Source organism: Scyliorhinus canicula, chromosome 11 (genome assembly GCF_902713615.1).
Source record: "Scyliorhinus canicula chromosome 11, sScyCan1.1, whole genome shotgun sequence".
Lineage (NCBI taxonomy): Eukaryota > Metazoa > Chordata > Chondrichthyes > Carcharhiniformes > Scyliorhinidae > Scyliorhinus > Scyliorhinus canicula.
Genome location: NC_052156.1, coordinates 23418709 through 23438965, shown reverse-complemented (window position 1 = coordinate 23438965; position 20257 = coordinate 23418709). Strand labels below are relative to the sequence as shown.

The 20257-nt window shown below is 45.4% G+C and overlaps 2 protein-coding genes across 2 annotated transcripts in view; both read right to left on the bottom strand.

Moving 5' to 3' along the window:
* The window catches only part of LOC119973926 (5'-nucleotidase domain-containing protein 2-like), a 142251-nt gene extending 133132 nt beyond the window's left edge, over positions 1–9119 (bottom strand). Inside the window, exon 1 of the mRNA XM_038812580.1 lies at positions 9105–9119. Coding sequence (XP_038668508.1) covers positions 9105–9110 — 6 coding nt within the window. The 5' untranslated portion in view covers positions 9111–9119. The remainder of the gene's footprint in view (positions 1–9104) is intronic.
* A 3887-nt stretch (positions 9120–13006) lies between these two features.
* On the bottom strand, positions 13007–19623 carry LOC119973925 (small integral membrane protein 4). The gene is made up of 2 exons (XM_038812578.1): positions 19158–19623; positions 13007–13303 (listed from the first exon to the last, which is right to left on the bottom strand). The coding sequence occupies exons 1-2, from the start codon at positions 19306–19308 to the stop codon at positions 13212–13214; spliced, it is 243 nt and encodes an 80-aa protein (XP_038668506.1). The 5' UTR covers positions 19309–19623; the 3' UTR covers positions 13007–13211.
* Positions 19624–20257: the final 634 nt, after the last annotated feature.

The window sequence follows — 20257 nt, the reverse complement described above, 5'->3', positions numbered from 1 at the left end:
GCCGTGAGGCAGCAGTGCTAGCCATCATACCGCCCTTTTCTCAAATGCCATGAAAAATGCCACTACTTCCTTTGCTTCAAAAGTTGGTAGGGCCTGTATAAACATATCACCACTGGGTTCTGTTCTGGGGTTACGCTCCTCTCTAGCTCCTGGCAGCTCCTTTTCAATTTCCAGTGCTTTAAATTGGAACTCTCTGTCTTTTGCTTTTTCCTCTCTAATTCCAACTTCCTAGTTTCAATTTCCATTTGAAAGGCTCTATCTCTTTATTTTTGCTGCATCATTAGTTCTCTTTCTTTTTTGCTGTTGTAGTCACCGAAGTTGGCCATTCCCTCAATACAAAATGGAGGAACGCAAAGCTTGCAGGTTAAAATGGACAATGTTTGCAGCACAAGCAGGCTGCACCAAGCCAATGTGTATTCTGTCTGCTAAGAGAGCAGACAGCACCAAAACGAACATTCTGCATACTAATGAGGCAATCTCCGGGATAGTTAACCTAGCAATGGAACGATCCCAGGGACAATGGACACAAATAGAGAAGTGATTGCAACAGTGTATGGGAAACTAGACACCCCGGCACCAGCGGGGTTCGAAAACAAAGCACCTGAAGGCCCGCCCAGTAGCCGAGAGATAGCCTCAGTATTGGGGGGATTCAAACAAATCGATTGGGAAGAGACCCAATCGATTCCGAGCAGGTAAAGGGTCCGCCCAAAAGGGAGCGAAGCCCTAGGACCTATAAAAGACAGGTTCATTCACTTAGTTCATTCTTCTTAACCAGCCCTCCTCTCTGGACCAGCATCTCGACCAGCTTTTGCCAAAGAAGACCTTGAACGAGAGAGAGGAAAGGTTTGGGACAGCAGCCGCCAGCAAGTAAGTGCCTCACAACGATCGCTACCAGAGATAGACATTCCTGACCCCTTTTTAACCCGTACCAACCTGAAGTCTGCAGACCAGAGCAGAGCAAGAGGCCCTGTCCCCTGATCCGGCAGTTCCCTTGAGATAAGTATTGGTTTATTTAGCGGTAGGAATAGTTTAATCCTCTTAGCGTGTGCAAGGGTAGTATTATAATTGTATTATAATAAATTCAGTTGTTTGAACTTACTAATTGGTGTATGGTTTTATTGCTTTGAACTTGACATTGAAGCTTGTGGCGGTATCTTAACTATACCTGGCGACTCCAGAGCTAAGTAACGAAACAGAGCCAAATTGAGTGTTAAGCACACTCACCCAGAACGAGCAACATTTAGTGGCGACATCCAGACGGGACTCGATTAGAAGTGCCCCCCCCCCCACTCCGAGAGAACCCAGAAATATGAATCAGAAATCCTATTGGGAAAAGGAAAAACCACAAGTGTTCAAGGAGTTCAAATCAATAGTCATAATTCGGAAGTGTGTTTTTGCATGCGTAACTAACAGGGTTGTAAGGTGAAACCGAGAGATTTTTGTTGCGATAAACTGTCGGGAGTTTTATAAGTCGGAACATAGCGAAAGCCGTACCCGTATTTTAAAAGCATTACCTTATCATCCCTCGTTCCAAATTAAAAGAGAGCATAAGAGAAAATGGCCATGCAGGCAATGGAACGCCTCATGAACCCAGAGCAGTTCATGGTCGCAGCGACCAACAGTAGCAGAGTAGGCCAGTGTCCCGTATGGGAGCTGGAACTCAGGAAATACCTCAAAGGGAAAGGATGGCCCCTTTGGAGTGAGTTTTGTTTGAATGAGGAGACGGGCCCCGGGAGTATAGGACATACTTGGTGGGAGAATCTTTCTCAAATTCATAAAAAGAGTTTATGTAAAGCACGCAAGCCGATGGCAATTGTGTCCTGCTTGGCACAATTGCGAGGCACAGAGGAGGTCGTTCGGACGCTCCGCAAAGAATTAGAAGAGAGGAATAGGATGAGCAAAGTGGATGTCAGGGACATCGAAAAGGAGAATCTAGAATTAAGAAGGAAGTTGGCAGAGAAGGATAGAGAGGTGGATGATGCCAAGAGGGCACATCAGTCTTGACTAGCCCATCTGAGCAGTTCCCAAACCCAGTAAGAGAAAGCCTATCAGGATGTGCAGCGTGCAGTCCTGATAAGAGAAGATTCAGAGAAGCAGGTAGAGGCACTGCAAAGGCAATTCTCTGACCTAAAGGCCGCTTTAAGAGCGCTCCATGCTGCCTCCACTGAGCAAAGGCAAAGCACAGTGGATCATGCGAAATGTAGGAAGCACATTGCGCAGCTGCAATCTCTGCTTTCTGTGCAGAATGGGTTCCAAGAAACATTTGGGACCCAGTTAAATGAGGAAAATGCCCCAGATTGGCAGGAATTGAGCGAAACCGCACAGCGCTATGTTCAAGGAACATGTGCGCCAGCAGCGCAACAGAAAAGGAAAGCGCCCCAACCCCCCACAGATCAGATAGCACCCGCACCTATGAACCCAGTCACCACCCAAAGAAAGGCAACTACAGAAGGCGCACCCGAGGTCACCTACACCACCCCGTTAACCATAACACAATTAAGGGATACATGTGAGAAAATCACCCCGTTCCTCCCCACTGCAGACCCCCACCAATTCTTCGCAAAAGTTAAACAACAGGCGACCATGTACGGCCTGGATGAGCGAGAGCAAGTGAAGCTCACAGTGTTGAGTTTAGACCAGGGGTGGGCAAACTTTTCCGTGCAAGGGCCACATTCAGAAATTCACAATTCACAAAGGGCCGCATAGTATATTAAGTAAAATAATTACTTCACCCGGTTATGATTCTGGGCGCCTCATATAGAACATAGAACAGCACAGAACAGGCCCTTCGGCCCTCGATGTTGTGCCGAGCAATGATCACCCTACTCAAGTCAACGTATCCACCCTATACCAGTAAGTAACCCAACAGCCCCCCCGCATTAACCTTAAAAAAAAATTTAAAAAAAAAAAAAAAAAAAAAAATTTTTAAATTTTTTTTTTTTAATGACTTGGTGGGCCGCAGAAATACCTTTGGCGGGCCGCATGCGGCCCGCGGGCCGTAGTTTGCCCACCCCTGATATAGAGAATTGTTTAATTTGTGCGCAGAATAACCCGGAGAGGTATTCAAAGAAGGCACAACTCAGCCACACTCACCCCGTTAATGGCCCCTGGACAAACCTCCAGATCGATTTTATAGGACCATTGCCCCCTTGCAGGAATGGCTATAAATATGTTCTGGTGGTCATAGATACCTTTACCAAATGGGTAGAGGCATTCCCTTCACGCACCAACACAGCAAAGACAGCTGCAAAGATCCTGACCCACCACATCTTTATGAGATGGGGACTCCCCAGAAGTATAGAATCAGATCAGGGATCTCATTTTACAGCACGGGTCATGAAGAACGTCCTGACCATATTCGGAATCAAACAGAATTTTCACATTGCGTATCACCCCCAGTCAAGCGGGATAGTGGAACGCATGAATCAGACTCTAAAATCGACCCTTAGAAAGATGGTACAGGAGAACAATTCGACTTGGGATTCAGTGCTCCCATTCGCACTAATGTTCATAAGAAATACTGTTTCAGCATCAACAGGTTTCACCCCACACACACTCATGACCGGACGCCCTATGAAAGGATTAGAATTCCTTTTAGGACTCGACATGACCAGCCCAGAAGTGACGGCCCTCACACACGAAAAAGCAGTAAAACAATTAGTTGAGACTGTAAGGACTGCTCAGCTAGCAGCCGCAGTAAAATTGGGTAAAAGGAGGTAACAGAGCAAGGCCTGTTTCAACAAAAATGTCCACCCCACAGAATTTCAGGTTGGGCAACAAGTCATGTTATCTGTATATAACCCCAGCACGTTTTTGGCTCCAAACTTTTCCGGCCCGTACTCAATTTCGGACAAAATCAGCCCCTCGGTATATAGGATAAAGTACCCAAACGGTAAGACTGCATGGTTCCACATTATCCAGCTAAAGGCTGATGGAACACAGTCAAACCACTCGCACCATGTCCTGCTAGACGCAGCAGAACACCTCACCCCGCCCACAAGAGACACATTTCCACCCTCCCCCTCACAGACCAGTTCCTCATCGGACTCGACCTCGACTCCGCCCACTGACTTTAGGACATGCCCCGGAACGCCCACAAGCTGCCACAGCAGAGACAGTGACTGTGAGACTGAGGACAGCCAGAGCACTCCACCCTACAGCCCCCACTTCAGCGACTTCGACCCGACTCCAGTGACCCCATGGAGATCACTTACATTAAAAATCCAGACCCACACCCAAACCCACCACCCAACACTGACGACCCCGACAACGCTCTTTCAATTCTAGACCCCACGATTTGGCACAGGGCCAATTCTTGGAGACTTGTCTGAAATGATGAGAGTGACCCCCGGTCACACAATGCAAAAATTGCATGCCTGATCCATACAAGGGTATGGGATTCGGGAGAAGAGGATGACTTGATGTCTGACTCCCGACACGGCAACCCCTTTGCGACCCTGTTCGCAGAGTATGAAGAGAAGTGAGGTGTCCAGATGATGTAAAAAGAGGAACCGCTTGAGAGAAGCGCTGTCCTTTCTGATGGAACCTGCACGCATGTTGGTTATGTTTGTATGTTAAATGTTTGATTTGGAGATTGGTCACTCGCTTTGCAGCCGAAAAGCTTGTGACCACCTCACATGCACGTTAGTTTGTCCGCCAATATTTCTGAGAACCTGACTCAGCTGAAATGGCTGGAGCCCAGCTCAACGTTTCACCAGGAGCATCTTGCCTCCCCTTTTTTTTAGGTGCTCCTCTATTCCAGGAATAGAGGCTGCAATTCCACAATGACTATATTCTTGCCCGTTCGTTTCAGGTTGCTCAGGCAGTGGAGAAACGGCACTGAGGACCCGCCCTGTCTGAGGACCACCCCTCTGGTCAGCTAAGCTCGGGTACAGCACAGCACGCCCTACCCGGGGATCCCATTCAACTCTTACCCGTTGCGGCCCATACGCAACTCATTCGACTTTTTATTTCTAAAGCTTGGTTTCATTTTGTTTTAGGTAGCCCTTCGGCCGCCACTCCATATGCTATTTACATCCAGGAACATTTTGGGATGGTAAATTGCAACACTCTGCGAGACGGCTCACACTGGTTTAAAATAAGTATATGTCTGGTCCTAAATCCGTTTTGAAAAAAAAATGAGGGAGTCACAGGGAGGTGACCATCATAAAGGGAAATTGGAAAAAGAGGACAGATATACTTAAAGTCAAGATATTAAGCTGAACACTAACAGATAATATGCTTGATCCCTTAGCTTTCGGACGTTCAAGAGAGGAACCGAAGCAACAGCACAGCAAGATCCCAAGAAGAGAAGCAAAGAGAAGAGACAGAGAAGATGAAGAGCACTCCGATTGCTATGTTTTTAGCTATTGTGGCATCTGTGTGGTTGCGCGTGGACGTGGACCCCCTTTCCCACAGTACAACGTTTGCTAACTTCTCCCAAACCCAGACCACCCCCAGCCCAGTCAATGGTAACAGTACCCCGACCTGGTGTACCAGATTTCTGACATGGTACTCCTTGTCATACGTCATTGAATCACTTTTGGTGATTGCAGTTCTATGTATTATAGTCCAGACCCTCAGGATGAGGAAATGGAGAAGGAGAGCCCACCGCTCTCGTACCTCAACAGTGTACAGAGTACAATCCCCCATTTTCGGATTCTACCAATCCCCCCAACCCCTTGATGTGTAATAAAGGATTTAATTTTGATATGATCTGTAAATAAAGACTTTTGCGGATGTATTATAATGTTCTGAGCTCGACTGCCAAGTCAGAAAATGAAATGTGATGATACTGTTGTGTGAATGATTAATGGTTTAGAATGTTGTAGAATGTTTAAATATGAGGTGAGAGTAGTTTATTGAGGATAGTTAGGGGTTCCCGATTCCAATTGGTAATGCATGTCCCCTTTGACATAGCGCCAATCAGAAATTGTTAGTTAAAATTTTTTTGCCATAGTTGAGGAAAGGATAGAAGCCATGGAACTCGCTGAGGTCAGGGGACCCAAAGACACCGTACTTCGGTGATCCTTCATGATTTCTCATGAGGATCACAAGGAGGGAGTGTAGCCACCAAAGTTGGCCATTCCCTCAATACAAAATGGAGGAATGCAAAGCTTGCAGGTTAAAATGGACAATGCTTGCAGCACAATGAAATGAAAAATGAAAATCGCTTGTCACGAGTAGGCTTCAATGAAGTTACTGTGAAAAGCCCCTAGTCGCCACATTCATATGGCCTCGGGGAGGCTGGTACGGAAATTGAACCGTGCTGCTGGCCTGCCTTGGTCTGCTTTAAAAGCCAGCGATTTAGCCCAGTGTGCTAAACCAGCTAAACAAGCAGGCTGCACCAAGCCAATTTGTATTCTGTCTGCTAAGAGAGCAGACAGCACCGAAACGAACATTCTGCATACTAATGAGGCAATCTCCGGGATAGTTAACATAGCAATGGAACGGTCCCAGGGACAATGGACACAAATAGAGAAGTGATTGCAACAGTGTATGGGAAACTAGACACCCCGGCACCAGCGGGATTCGAAAGCAAAGCACCTGAAGGCCCGCCCAGTAGCCGAGAGATAGCCTCAGTATTGGGGGGATTCAAACAAATTTATTGGGAAGAGACCCAATCGATTCCGAACAGGTAAAGGGTCCGCCCAAAAGGGAGCGAAGCACTAGGACCTATAAAAGACAGGTCCCACACTTAGTTCATTCTTCTTAACCAGCCCTCCTCTCTGGACCAGCATCTCGACCCGCTTTTGCCAAAGAACATAGAACATAGAACAGTACAGCACAGAACAGGCCCTTCTGCCCTCGATGTTGTGCTGAGCCATGATCACCCTACTCAAACCCCCGTATCCACCCTATACCCATAACCCAACAACCTCCCCCTTAACCTTACTTTTTTTTTAGGACACTACGGGCAATTTAGCATGGCCAATCCACCTAACCCGCACATCTTTGGACTGTGGGAGGAAACTGGAGCACCCGGAGGAAACCCACGCACACACGGGGAGGACGTGCAGACTCCGCACAGACAGTGACCCAGCCGGGAATCGAACCTGGGACCCTGGAGCTGTGAAGCATTTATGCTAACCACCATGCTACCGTGCTGCCCCAAAAAAGAAGACCTTGAACGAGAGAGAGGAGAGGTTTGGGACAGCAGCCGCTAGCAAGTAAGTGTTTCACAACGATCGCTACCAGAGATAGACACTCCTGACCCCTTTTTAACCCGTACCAACCTGAAGTCTGCAGACCAGAGCAGAGCAAGAGGCCTTGTCCCCTGATCCGGCAGTTCCCTTGAGATAAGTATTGGTTTATTTAGCGGTAGGAATAGTTTAATCCTCTTAGCGTGTGCATGGGTAGTATTATAATTGTATTATAATAAACTCAGTTGTTTGAACTTACTAATTGGTGTATGGTTTTATTGCTTTGAACTTGACCTTGAAGCTTGTGGCTGTATCTTAACGATACCTGGCGACTCCAGAGCTAAGTAACGAAACAGAGCCAAATTGAGTGTTAAGCACACTCACCCAGAACGAGCAACACTGTATTTCTAATTGTTTCATTTGTCACTGGACATTAACTAATTCTACTGATTTTTGCCATAACCCAGGTTGTGGTTCTGGCACCTCGTTCAAATTTAAATATTGAGCGATCACTTCAATTATCTCTACCTTCCTAGCTTTTGCTGGCACCTCTATTTCTTTTCGAAGTCCTTGTAAATAAATCAAAGGCAGGTTCACCACATTATGAAAAGCTGTAGTAGCTTCCTGTTATACTATTACAATCAAGTGCCTCTTTAATATATACTGTACCCCAAACGTTGCTATTTCCCATTCTAAAGATCACGGAAACGAACCCCCAAATTACGTTATGACACCCTGGGCTAGTGCACGGTCGATTCCAGCCCCATTTGACCCGGAGTTGCATCACAGTTGAAATTTACTCTTAATTTTAAAAATACTCAAAGTCTTTGGTCTTCGGCTGCCCAATAACTGCAGTCACCTGGTTTGTAAATTTAACACTATTAACTTTTATTAATAGCAATAACTATAATTAAATAGGCAACAAATGCAACTGGTTAACTATTATCTAATTTCTAATCCCCCCTCTTTAACTTGCCCCACTCTCTGCACACACACATCCACACAAAACAGACAAACACAGAGAAGAAAGAGGGGTGTAACAATAATACTAAAGATAAAAGGATAAAAGTCTATGTTTCAGATGGATGTCTTCCAGCTAGATTATTTCAGTCTTGGCCTCCAGTTGGGAGTCTGCTTTCAGTCTGTAATGGTTTTCACTGTGGACTCATCAGGGTCTCCAGATGTCTTTGCAGACTCAGAAACAGCAGGCAGGAAACTTTTGGGAGAGAGAGAGTAAAGCACATCCTCTCCTCTCAGTGTTCAGCATTCTGCTGAGTCTTCTGAAAAAGTCCCATTTGGCAGGACCCAATCGCAGTCTGTTGCCGGGCAGAATATGGTCCCTGGCCAATGCATTGGCCACCAGCCAACCAATTGAACCAAATCTCCAAACTCTTGGGTGTCATAAAGTCCTGAATTCTTCTGTTCAAAATCTAAATCTTCATGGCACAGTGTACTATTTGGCAACTTTTGCGTTCCTCACTTACCCTGCTCGACTTGACATGTCTCCGTTCAAGATCCATGGACCAAAAATGATAACGATAATGTAAAGGAAATAGGAAATAAGGGAGTTAACATGTAGGGCCTATACAACCTTAACACTGTGGTGAATTATAAACACTAATAATCCACACTGTATTGCACAACATGTGTTGAGCCTGTACCTTGTACTAGATCATGTGTAGTTGCGCGGCTCTACCCATAGGGGGAGATGAGGAGTTTGTACTGGGCTCCACCCTTGGCTCTGCCCATGGCTCCTCCCCCTAACCGCAAGTATAAAGGTTGCTGTTGTGAACCTGCCTGCCAGTTCATCTAGAGTTCATCTCGTCACAGGCAGGATCTGTTGTAAGACGATTAAAACCACTGTTCGCTTCTAACCACGTGTTGCGTGACTTGATGGTCTCATCAAACACTTATTTGCTTTAAGGCAGCTAGTGCTATAAAGAGGTAGCTTGGCTTTTTTACCTCCATTCTGCAGCTCTTGACTGAAGGTCTCTACAGTTTTCGGCCAGCTTGTTGGGTGAGGAAGAATGGCTGGATTTCAAGGTAAGAAAATAGGAGTAGAGTGGTAATCAGACTTTGATCGCCACTCCATGGTAGTTCAGGTCCATGGTCTTTCTTCATACCAAAATGCATCAACTAAATTGAACCTTCCACGTGTCTCTTCATTTGTTAAAGGATTCTGACAGCATTTTAATGCCTCGCACTGGAACATGATACATCTCTCTCGTATATGTATTTTTAGATGAGCGAGTTAGATAATAAAAGCTTGAGTATGACCCAGAAAAAGATGGTTCTTTCTTTGTGGCCTTGAGATGAAGCTGTGAACTTCAAAAGCTGCAACATATATACATTTACCCTTTAACTGACCTAAGCAGGTCAGTTGAACTCTGGATTTACATGTTCTACAGAATTAGATCCAACAGTCTAAAAAGGATAAACTGGTTACATATTACTACTTTAGTGGCAGCATGGTACTTGTATGTTACATAGTGTAATACTCCAATCTTTATGAAATAGTCTGCTTTAATTCCCTAACCACGCTATAGGAAAACTGTCGACATTCATTCTTCATTTGCCTGTACATAGAGTTTCCATTCATTATATTTGGAACTGCCCGTTAATTCCTATTATGTTTTAATTAATTGCAATGTGAGGAGATTCAAGAATGAGGGTGGCACAATGGTGCAGTGGTTAGCACTGCTGCCTCACAGCGCCAAGGACCCGGGTTTGATCCCGGCTCAGGGTCGCTGTCCGTGTGCAATATGCACAGATGCCCCGTGTCTGCGTGGGTCTCACCCCCACAACCCAAAAAGATGTGCAGGGCATCAGATGGACTATTGCTAGTGTTGCCCAGTATAGTGGAAGCACGCCAAGAAAAATAAAGAAATAATAAAATGTTTCACAAACTAATATATGCTATTATCACCTGGTTGAGGTTAACGCCTTAATAATCTACAATGGCCATCTGATATGGCTATGCTAAATTGCTCCTTAATTGGAAAAAAAGTGAGTGGAGTGGTCTAAATTTAAAAAAAAGAGATTGAAGAACAGCTAACTGTTGCTTGGTCACAGCATTTCTGCATTCGCAAAGGATTCAGCAGTGGGAATTCATATCTTGTTGATTGCAGTGGAGAGAAATGAGATAGCCTTGAGTCCAATTGTAGCAGTTTCAAAGCTGGGATGTTGAAGTGTGAAACGGAAAAGGTAGGACATGGATATTCTCCAAAGTGTTATAGATAAACAATACCAATGAGCAATTCCCAACATATGAGCCATTGTAGATTATTAAGGCGGGTTAGAACATAGAACATACAGTGCAGAAGGAGGCCATTCAGCCCACCGAGTCTGTACCGACCCACTTAAGCCCTCACTTCCACCCTATCCCTGTAACCCAATAACCCGTCCTAACCTTTTTGGTCACTAAGGGTAATTTATCATGGCCAATCCACCTAACCTCCACATCTTTGTACTGTGGGAGGAAACTGGAGCACCCGGAGGAAACCCAAGCAGACACGAGGAAAATGCACAGTGACCCAGCGGGGAAATCGAACCTGGGACCTTGGCGCTGTGAAGCCACAGTGCTATCCACTTGTGCTACTGTGCTACCCAAGGATTAAACTCAACCAGGTGTAAATACCATACATTAGTTTGTGAAACATATTGTATTATGTCTTTATTTTTCTTGGTAAGAAGTCTTACAACACCAGGTTAAAGTCCAACAGGTTTGTTTCAAACACGAGCTTTCGGAGCACGGCTCCTTCTTCAGGTGAATGGAAAGGCTTGTTCCAGAAATGTTTATATAGACACAGTCAGAGATGCCCCGGAATGCGAGCACCTGCAGGCAATCAAATCATCAAAGATGCAGAGAGAGAGGTAACTCCAGGTTAAAGAGGTGTGAATTGTCCCAAGCCAGTTCAGTCGGTAGGCCTCTGCAAGTCCAGGCTTGTTGGTGGGGGCCGAATGTAATGCGACATGAATCCCAGATCCCGGTTGAGTCCGCATTCATGCGTGCGGAACTTAGCTATAAGTTTTTGCTCAGCAATTTTGCGTTGTCGCGTCTCCTGAAGGCCTCCTTGTAGAATGCTGACCCGGAGATCAGAGGCTGAATGTCCTTGACTGCTGAAGTGTTCCCCAACTGGAAGGGAACAGTCCTGCCTGTTGATAGTCGCACGATGCCCGTTTATTCGTTGTCGCAGTGTCTGCATGGTCTCGCCAATGTACCACGCTTCGGGACATCCTTTCCTGCAGCGTATGAGGTAGACTACATTGGTCGAGTCGCACGAGTATGCGCCGCGTACCTGGTGGGTGGTGTTTCCACGTGTAATGGTGGTGTCCATGTCGATGATCTGGCATGTCTTGCAGAGATTACCCTGGCAGGGTAATCTCTGCAAGACATGCCAGATCATCGACATGGACACCACCATTACACGTGGAAACACCACCCACCAGGTACGCGGCGCATACTCGTGCGACTCGACCAATGTAGTCTACCTCATACGCTGCAGGAAAGGATGTCCCGAAGCGTGGTACATTGGCGAGACCATGCAGACACTGCGACAACGAATAAACGGGCATCGTGCGACTATCAACAGGCAGGACTGTTCCCTTCCAGTTGGGGAACACTTCAGCAGTCAAGGACATTCAGCCTCTGATCTCCGGGTCAGCATTCTACAAGGAGGCCTTCAGGAGACGCGACAACGCAAAATTGCTGAGCAAAAACTTATAGCTAAGTTCCGCACGCATGAATGCGGACTCAACCGGGATCTGGGATTCATGTCGCATTACATTCGGCCCCCACCAACAAGCCTGGACTTGCAGAGGCCTACCGACTGAACTGGCTTGGGACAATTCACACCTCTTTAACCTGGAGTTACCTCTCTCTCTGCATCTTTGATGATTTGATTGCCTGCAGGTGCTCGCATTCCGGGGCATCTCTGACTGTGTCTATATAAACATTTCTGGAACAAGCCTTTCCATTCACCTGAAGAAGGAGCCGTGCTCCGAAAGCTCGTGTTTGAAACAAACCTGTTGGACTTTAACCTGGTGTTGTAAGACTTCTTACTGTGCTCACCCCAGTCCAACGCCGGCATCTCCACATCATTTATTTTTCTTGGCATGCTTCCACTATACTGGGCAACACTCGCAGTAGTCCATCTGACTTCAGCTTTCATGAGATCCAAAACCTCTGAAGGATTATTATATACCAAATTCTGTGAAAATAAATGCCTGGTTCCAGAAGGCAGTACCCCATCACTTTCTGAAGGGCAGTGAGGGATGGCCTAGCCAGTGACATCCACCTCCCTTAAAATGAATTTTAAAAATGTATTCATGCTATCTGCTTTAACCCTTCCATGTGGAACATGTTCCACATTCTCACCACTCCGTGTAAAGAAGTTCCTCATAAAATATTTATTTAATTTGTTAGTGGCCATCTTATATTTATGTTCCTTTGTTCTGCACTGTTTGGTTCTGTTCAGTCAGTAGTGCACCTCTGAATCAGAAATTTGGGATTCAAGTCTCATTCCAGGAAATGAATGCATTTTCTAACCTGATAGTGTGATGAAGCACTGGGAGAATGTGATGCTGAAGGTGGCACCTTTTGGACAAGATATTCAACTTAACTCCTCTACTGGTGGAACAAAAAGGGACCATGAAATTTCACAACGAGCAAGGAGCACTCCTAGTATCCTGACCAACACCGCCAAATACAAATTAATTTGTTGCTTACTTGATTGTTGAGTATAAGGTCTTGCTATCTGCATAATGCTATGTAACATTGTGGGCGACTATAGATCAACAAGTTGAGAAGTGCTTAGGAATATCCTGAGGATGTATCGAAGAATACTATTATTATAGAATTATTATAGAATATTATAGAACAAAAGTTCTTTATTTTAATTGAGTCAATTTAATACATTTCAAACAAAAGAAAATGAAATGCTACATTTCTTTTAAAACACGCTATGTATTCATTATGATGTAATAAAATATAAATCTCAGGAAGACATTGACTTTGAATAGAAAATACTCATTATTCAGTAGTGAATTAGCCAATTATGTATAAATGACTTATTTGGAAGGCAACTGATTTCCAGATGTTGGCTGTTCTTCCAATGTCTGCTGGTACTGTCGTTCAGAACGTTTTCTTCGGTACACATCATCTAGAAAGACAACAAAATCAATGAGTTCAGAGAAGGAAGTAAGCTTGAGGAATTAAAAAATTAATACCCACCACAAATAAACTTATTTCATATAGTACGATTTCAGCCAGACAGGAGTCATTCAAATCCGTGTCTGCGTGGGTTTCCTCCGGGTGCTCCGGTTTCCTCACAGTTCAAAGATGTGCAGGTTAGGTGGATTGGCCATGATAAATTGCCCTTAAATGTCCAGAAAGGCTAGGAGTTACTGGGATAGGGTGGAAGTGTGGGCTTAAGTGGGGTAGTCATTCCAAGTGTCGGTGCAGACTTGATGGGCCAAATGACCTCCTTCTGCACTTTAAATTCTATGTTCTATGGCATAAAATTTGGAAGTATTGTGAGTTTGAGGAGGTTAATGATGGGCTTCAAGAGGACGCAGACAGGAAGTAGAATGGGCGGACATGTAGCAGATGGAATTTAATGTAAATAAATCTGAAATTATAAATTTTGCTTGGTAGATTAAGGAAATACAACATAAAATAAGAGGTACAATTCTAAAAGGGGTGCAGAAACAGAGAAACATGGGGGTATATGTGCACAGATTGATGGTGGCGGGACAGGTTGAGAAAATAGTTAAAGGGCATACAGGATCCAGGGTTTTATAAATAGAGACATAGGGCGCGATTTAACTGGGAAAAAAAATCTATGTCCGGTTTTGGGCATGTTTAGCAGGGTATTTATTGGTGGCTGCAACACCGAGAAACACCTCACTATTCAATGATATTTTGCCATTTTCTTTTGCCTTGGGAAGTTTTTCTCTGCCAAGGCCGCAGTTAAGAGTCACTTCCTGCTGGCCAGCCCACCAGGTGGCACTGCCAGGGTGCTAGGATGGTGATGGTAATGCCCCACTAGCAACATCTTGGGTGTTTCCATTGACCAGAAATTGAACTGGACCAGCCATATAAATACTGTGGCTACATGAGCAGGTCAGAGGCTGGGAATATTGTAGAGTGTAACTCACCTCCTGACTTTTCAAAGTCCATCAGCTACAAGGCACAAGTCAGGATTGTGATGGAATACTCTCCAGTTGCATTCCAACAACACACAAGAAGCTGAACATCATCCAGGACAAAGCAGCCTGTTTGATTGGTAACCCACCCACCACCTTCAACATCTGCTTCCTCCACCACTAATGCACAGAGGCAGCGGTGTGTAACATCTATAAGATGCACTGCACCAACTCATAAAGGTTCCTTCAACAGCACCTTCCAAACCCATGACTTCTACCACCTAGAAAGACAAGGGCAGCAGATGCATGGCAGCATCACCACCTGGAAATGTCCCTCCAAGCCACACACCTTCTTGACTTGGAAATATATCACTGTTTCTTCGCTATCGCTGGGTCAAAATCCTGGAACCCCCATCCTAACAGCACTGTGGGTTACCTGCACCCTGGACTGCAGCAGTTCCAGAAGGCAGCTCATCATCAACCTTCTCAAGGGCAATGAGGGATGGGCAATCAAAGCTGGCCTAGCCAGTAATGCTCACATACTGTGAAAGAATAAATAAAAATGAGAAAACTGCATGTCACTCTGCTATTTAATAAGGTGACAAAGGGAAACCAGCAAGTATAGCTTTGTCACTAATCGATAATTAAGTTTGGTGTGACTAGACACTTTAATAATAGCTCAATAAAGTTGAAGTTTCTGGAATTGAAGGCAAATTATTGACCTGGTTAGGAAATTGCCTGAGTGGCAAGAGAGTGACAGTCGGAATAATTGGCAGGATATGACGAGGTCTGCCCTGCAAGAATCCATTTGGGCCTCAAGTATTCATCATAATTATTAACAACCTAGATGATGGGATAAGAGATATCACAATTTGGTGATGGCACAAGTATAGCGGGCATTGTAAGTAGTGTAGATGGAAGCATAAAAGTTCATAAATATAAACTGAGTGATTAAATGAATGGGTAAAACTGTGGCAAATAGATTTCAACAGCAAATGTGAGGTTATCCACTTCGGACCTATAAAGGTTAGAACATTTTCTAAATGGTGAAAAGCTAGGAGCAGTGGAGGCCCAAAAAGACACAAATACACAGATATTAAAACAACATGAACAAGTACAGAAATCAATCAAGAGACTAATGGAATGCTGTTTAATATATCCAGAGGACAAATACAAAGCCGCAGAAGTTGGGCTTCAGCTATATAAAAAAACCCTGATTTGGAATACTGAAAGCAATTTTGGACAACCACATTAGCAAAAACAAATACTGGCCTTGGAGCAGAGTATTGCAAGAATTCTTTTTTTTTTAATTTTAGAGTACCCAATAAATTTTTTCCAATTAAGGGGCAATTTAGCATGGCCAATTGACCTACCCTGTACAATCTTTGGTAAACACGGGGAGAATGTAAAAATTCCACATGGACAGTGACCCAGAGCTGGGATCGAACCTGGGACCTCGGTGCCGTGAGGCCACTGTGCTGCCTCTTATTACAAGAATTCTACCTGAGATCCAAAGATTAAATTCTGAGGAGAGGTTACACAAATTACGGTTGTCTTATATTTAGAAGGTTAGAAGGATTTAATTGGAGTTTTCAAGATAGTGGGTAGGATAGGGAACTATGTCCACAAATTGGGGAGTCTAGGACTGAGGTATAAACTAAAAGTTAAAGCTACACTTTTCAGGAGTGAAATTAGAAAACACCTCTACATGCAAATAGTGGGAGCAGTTTGGAACTCTTCACAAATGCCAAATTAACTCGAGCAATCAAAATTTAAATCTGAAATTAATAGATTTTTAACAAGAGATTTTGTATTCAGGAATTATGGGGAAAGGGTGCGTTTTTTGAGATAGGTTGCAGATTAGACAGAATCACCGGACAGGATCTCATTGAATTGTGGAACAGGCTTGAGTGCTAAATGAGGGGCTCCTATTCCCATGTCCCTATTTTGGTGTGAGTGGCAATTCCAAAGTTAATGGATATAAGGTCAAAATTTGTTTTCAAGACTGAACTATTGCAGATATACCTGGCTATGGTACTGGTTTAACATGTTTTCCATGGAGGCTTGACTCATTACTTGTGGCATCTTTCACTGGCCACAAGTTAATAATGATAAAAGATGAGATTTAACTGGAAAGACAAGACATACCAGTAACTCTCAAGACTAAATGTGTATGCATTGTCACCCTCTTCCTCCTGTCACCAAGCCAATTTTGGATTCAATTTGCCAAATTACCCTGGATTCCATGGGCTCTTACCATCTTGATCTGTCTCCCATGTGGGATCTTGTCAAAAGCCTTACTGAAGTCGATGTCAACTACAGCAACTGCACATCCCTCATCTACACATCTAGTCACCTTCTCGAAAAGTTCAATCAAATTTGTTAGACATGATCACTCCTTGACAAAGCCATGCTGACTATCCTTGATTAATTATTGTCTCTCCACGTGGAGATTGATTTTGTCGCTCAAAATCAATCTCAAACGTTTTTTTAGAATAATTTCCCTACCACTGATGTTAGATTCACTGGCCTAATGATGGATTCTTTAGGGAGTGAATATACTATGATAGAAATTCCCGTTACGTTTGAGGGTGAAAAATTTGGGTCTGAAGCCAGTGTCTTAAATAAAAGATAACTGCATTAACATGAATGAAATGAAAATCGCTTATTGTCACAAGTAGGCTTCAAATGAAGTTACTGTGAAAAGCCCCTAGTCGCCACATTCCAGCGCCTGTTCGGGGAGGCTGATACAGGAATCGAACCGTGCTGCTGGCCTGCCTTGGTCTGCTTTCAAAGCCAGCGATTTAGCCCAGTGTGCTAAACAGCCCCATGAAGACACAGTTGGCTAAACTGGACTGGAAAACAGATTAAAAGGCAAAATAAGCCGTGGCAGACATTTTAGGTAGACATTTCATATTTTTCAACAAAGATATATTCCGCCTGGAAAGATTCTATGAGATGTTACATCCCTCTTCAAACAAGGGAGGGAGACAGAAAGCAGGAGACTCTAGGCCAGTTAGCCAAATATCTGTAATTGGGAAAATGGTGGAATCCATTATCAAGGAACTGGCAGTAAGATATTCTTGTGAAAAAATGTGATTTCATGGTTTAGATGTTGCAGGAATATAACCTATAATTTTTGGAAAATTATATTTGTAAATGCAAGGTAATTGAGACTCTGGAATTCAGAAGTTGCCAGGTGATCCAAGGTATTTACGGATAAAAGGACCTTCCATGTGTAACTACATGGTTCTGTTTGAAGGTTGAGAGCCTTAAAATAGCTGTGGGCCATTTAGCTGAGGAACTTACAGCAGTATATTTGAGGAAAATTGCTGTATCTTCATTAGATATGTAAATCATTCATGTAATTTCCCAGATCAAGGAAAGGTTGAAAAACTGGGAAACAAAAGTTAGCATGCTGGAACAGCGAGTAATTAGGAAGAAAATTGAATGTTGGAGTTTATTGCAAGAGAAATAGAGTATAGAAGTATAACGCACTGATGGAAATCTGTGAATTCCTAAGAGCTATGGCACAACTTTTGTTGGTCTCCGGAAAGTGCCAAACTTTACAAGGTATTAGTGAGACATCAACTAGAATACAGGTTCGGCCTGTACTCCTTTAAGATGTGAAAAAATGAGAAGTGATCTTATTGAAATATATAACATACTGAGGGGCCTGAGAGGGTTGATGTTACATAGATACATAGAAGATAGGAGCAGGAGGAGGCCTTTTGGACCTTCAAGTCGGCTCCGCCATTCATCACGATCATGGGTGATCATCCAACTCAATAGCCTAATCCTGCTTTATCCCCATAGCCTTAGTTCCCATTCTCCTCAAGTGCTATATCCAGCCGCCTCTTGAATATATTCAAAGTTTTAGCATGTTTCCTCTCATGGGGAATCTAGAACTACCATGGTGTCACAGTGCTGCCTCACAGTGCCAGAGAGACCCAGATTTGATTCCAGCCTTGGGTGACTGTGTGGAGTTTGCATTTTCTCCCTGTGTCTGTGCCCTTTGGCTTGCTCCCACAGTCCAAAGACGTGCAGGGTGGGTGGGTTGGCTATGCTAAATTGCCTCTTTGTGTTCGGGTTAGGTAGGGGTTACGGGGGTTAGGTGGGGGTTACGGGGGTAAGGTGAGGGGAGTGAGCCTAAGTAGGGTGGTGCTTTTTCAGAGGTGTGGTGATGCCGGCGTTGGACTGGGGTGAGCACAGTAAGAAGTCTTACAACACCAGGTTAAAGTCCAACATGTTTGTTTCAAACATTAGCTTTCGGAGCACTACTGAGGAAGGAGCAGTGCTCTGAAAGCTAGTGTTTGAAACAAACATGTTGGACTTTAACCTGGTGTTGTAAGACTTCTTACTTTTTCAGAGGGACAGTCCAGGCATAATGGGCCAAATGGCCTCCTTCTGCGCTGTAGAGATTCTGTGGATAAGCGGCATGGTATATCTTCAGAATAAGAATTTACCCATTTAAGACAGCATGAAGAGGAATTTCTTCTCTTAGCGGATCACGAATCTTTGGAATATTGCATTTGGGAGAACTATCATTGAATATATCCAAGTGAGGCCAAGATGAAACCAGCCATGATCTTATTGAATGGAACCCCAGGTTCCTGAGGCTGAATGGCCTACTCCAATATTTTAATATTTTTCTTGGTCAGGTCAAAATCAGTTGATTTGGTGATGCCAATAGCCAGAAACCTTGGAAACAGCAGCGAAGAGTAAGAATCACACAGACAGATTCCCAAGATCTCTTCATTTGGATAATTTCAGACATTCAGTATCGCTGGGGAGGAATGAGCACCTTACCGATTGAGGGTTTAACTCGCAGTCAGTGCAAAACGCGGAAGTTATTCGAGTCTTACTTACAAAAGGTTTCGTGCCCAATGCGGACGTTTATCATGATCCACTCCAGCACACCGCCAAGGACGAAGAAACAGGGCAAGAAGCGATAAACCCCGAACCGTCCCTTCCCGGGAACTAACTTCATCAAGCGTTTTACCCGCGGGCTGTGCAGCATTGTTGGCCTGGCTTTCAGCTCTGCAGCCGGCCGAAGGAGACGCGGGGTAAATTTCTCAAGCAAAGCCGATGAGCAATGGCGGAAGGGAGATGGATGAAGCCGCAGCTTTAATGCACCAAAAAGCAAAGCTCCTCAGCCCATGTCCTCCCTCTACCCCCAGCGCGTTTCACCCTTTGCAACGTTGACCTTTCAGCGGCCCGACAGCACCGGGAAAGGAGCAGCCCTCCTGTCAGCGGGCCGGTGACCACAGCACCGGGAAAGGAGCAGCCCTCCTGTCAGCGGGCCGGTAACCACTGCACTGGGCCGGCAAGCAGGCGGGGTAAAGGGAGGCAGCTCACCCCCCCCGCCAGTCAGAGAGCCCCCCCCCCCCCCGCCAGTCAGAGAGCCCCCCCCCCCCCGCCAGTCAGAGACCCCCCCCCCCCGCCAGTCAGAGAGCCCCCCCCCCCCGCCAGTCAGAGAGCCCCCCCCCCCGCCAGTCAGAGAGCCCCCCCCCCGCCAGTCAGAGAGCCCCCCCCCCCCGCCAGTCAGAGAGCCCCCCCCCCGCCAGTCAGAGAGCCCCCCCCCCCGCCAGTCAGAGAGCCCCCCCCCCGCCAGTCAGAGAGCCCCCCCCGCCAGTCAGAGAGCCCCCCCCCGCCAGTCAGAGAGCCCCCCCCAAGTCAGAGAGCCCCCCCCCAAGTCAGAGAGCCCCCCCCAAGTCAGAGAGCCCCCCCAAGTCAGAGAGCCCCCCCCAAGTCAGAGAGCCCCCCCCAAGTCAGAGAGGCCCCCCCCAAGTCAGAGAGCCCCCCCCCAAGTCAGAGAGCCCCCCCCAAGTCAGAGAGCCCCCCCCAAGTCAGAGAGCCCCCCCCAAGTCAGAGAGCCCCCCCCAAGTCAGAGAGCCCCCCCCAAGTCAGAGAGCCCCCCCCAAGTCAGAGAGCCCCCCCCAAGTCAGAGAGCCCCCCCAGTCAGAGAG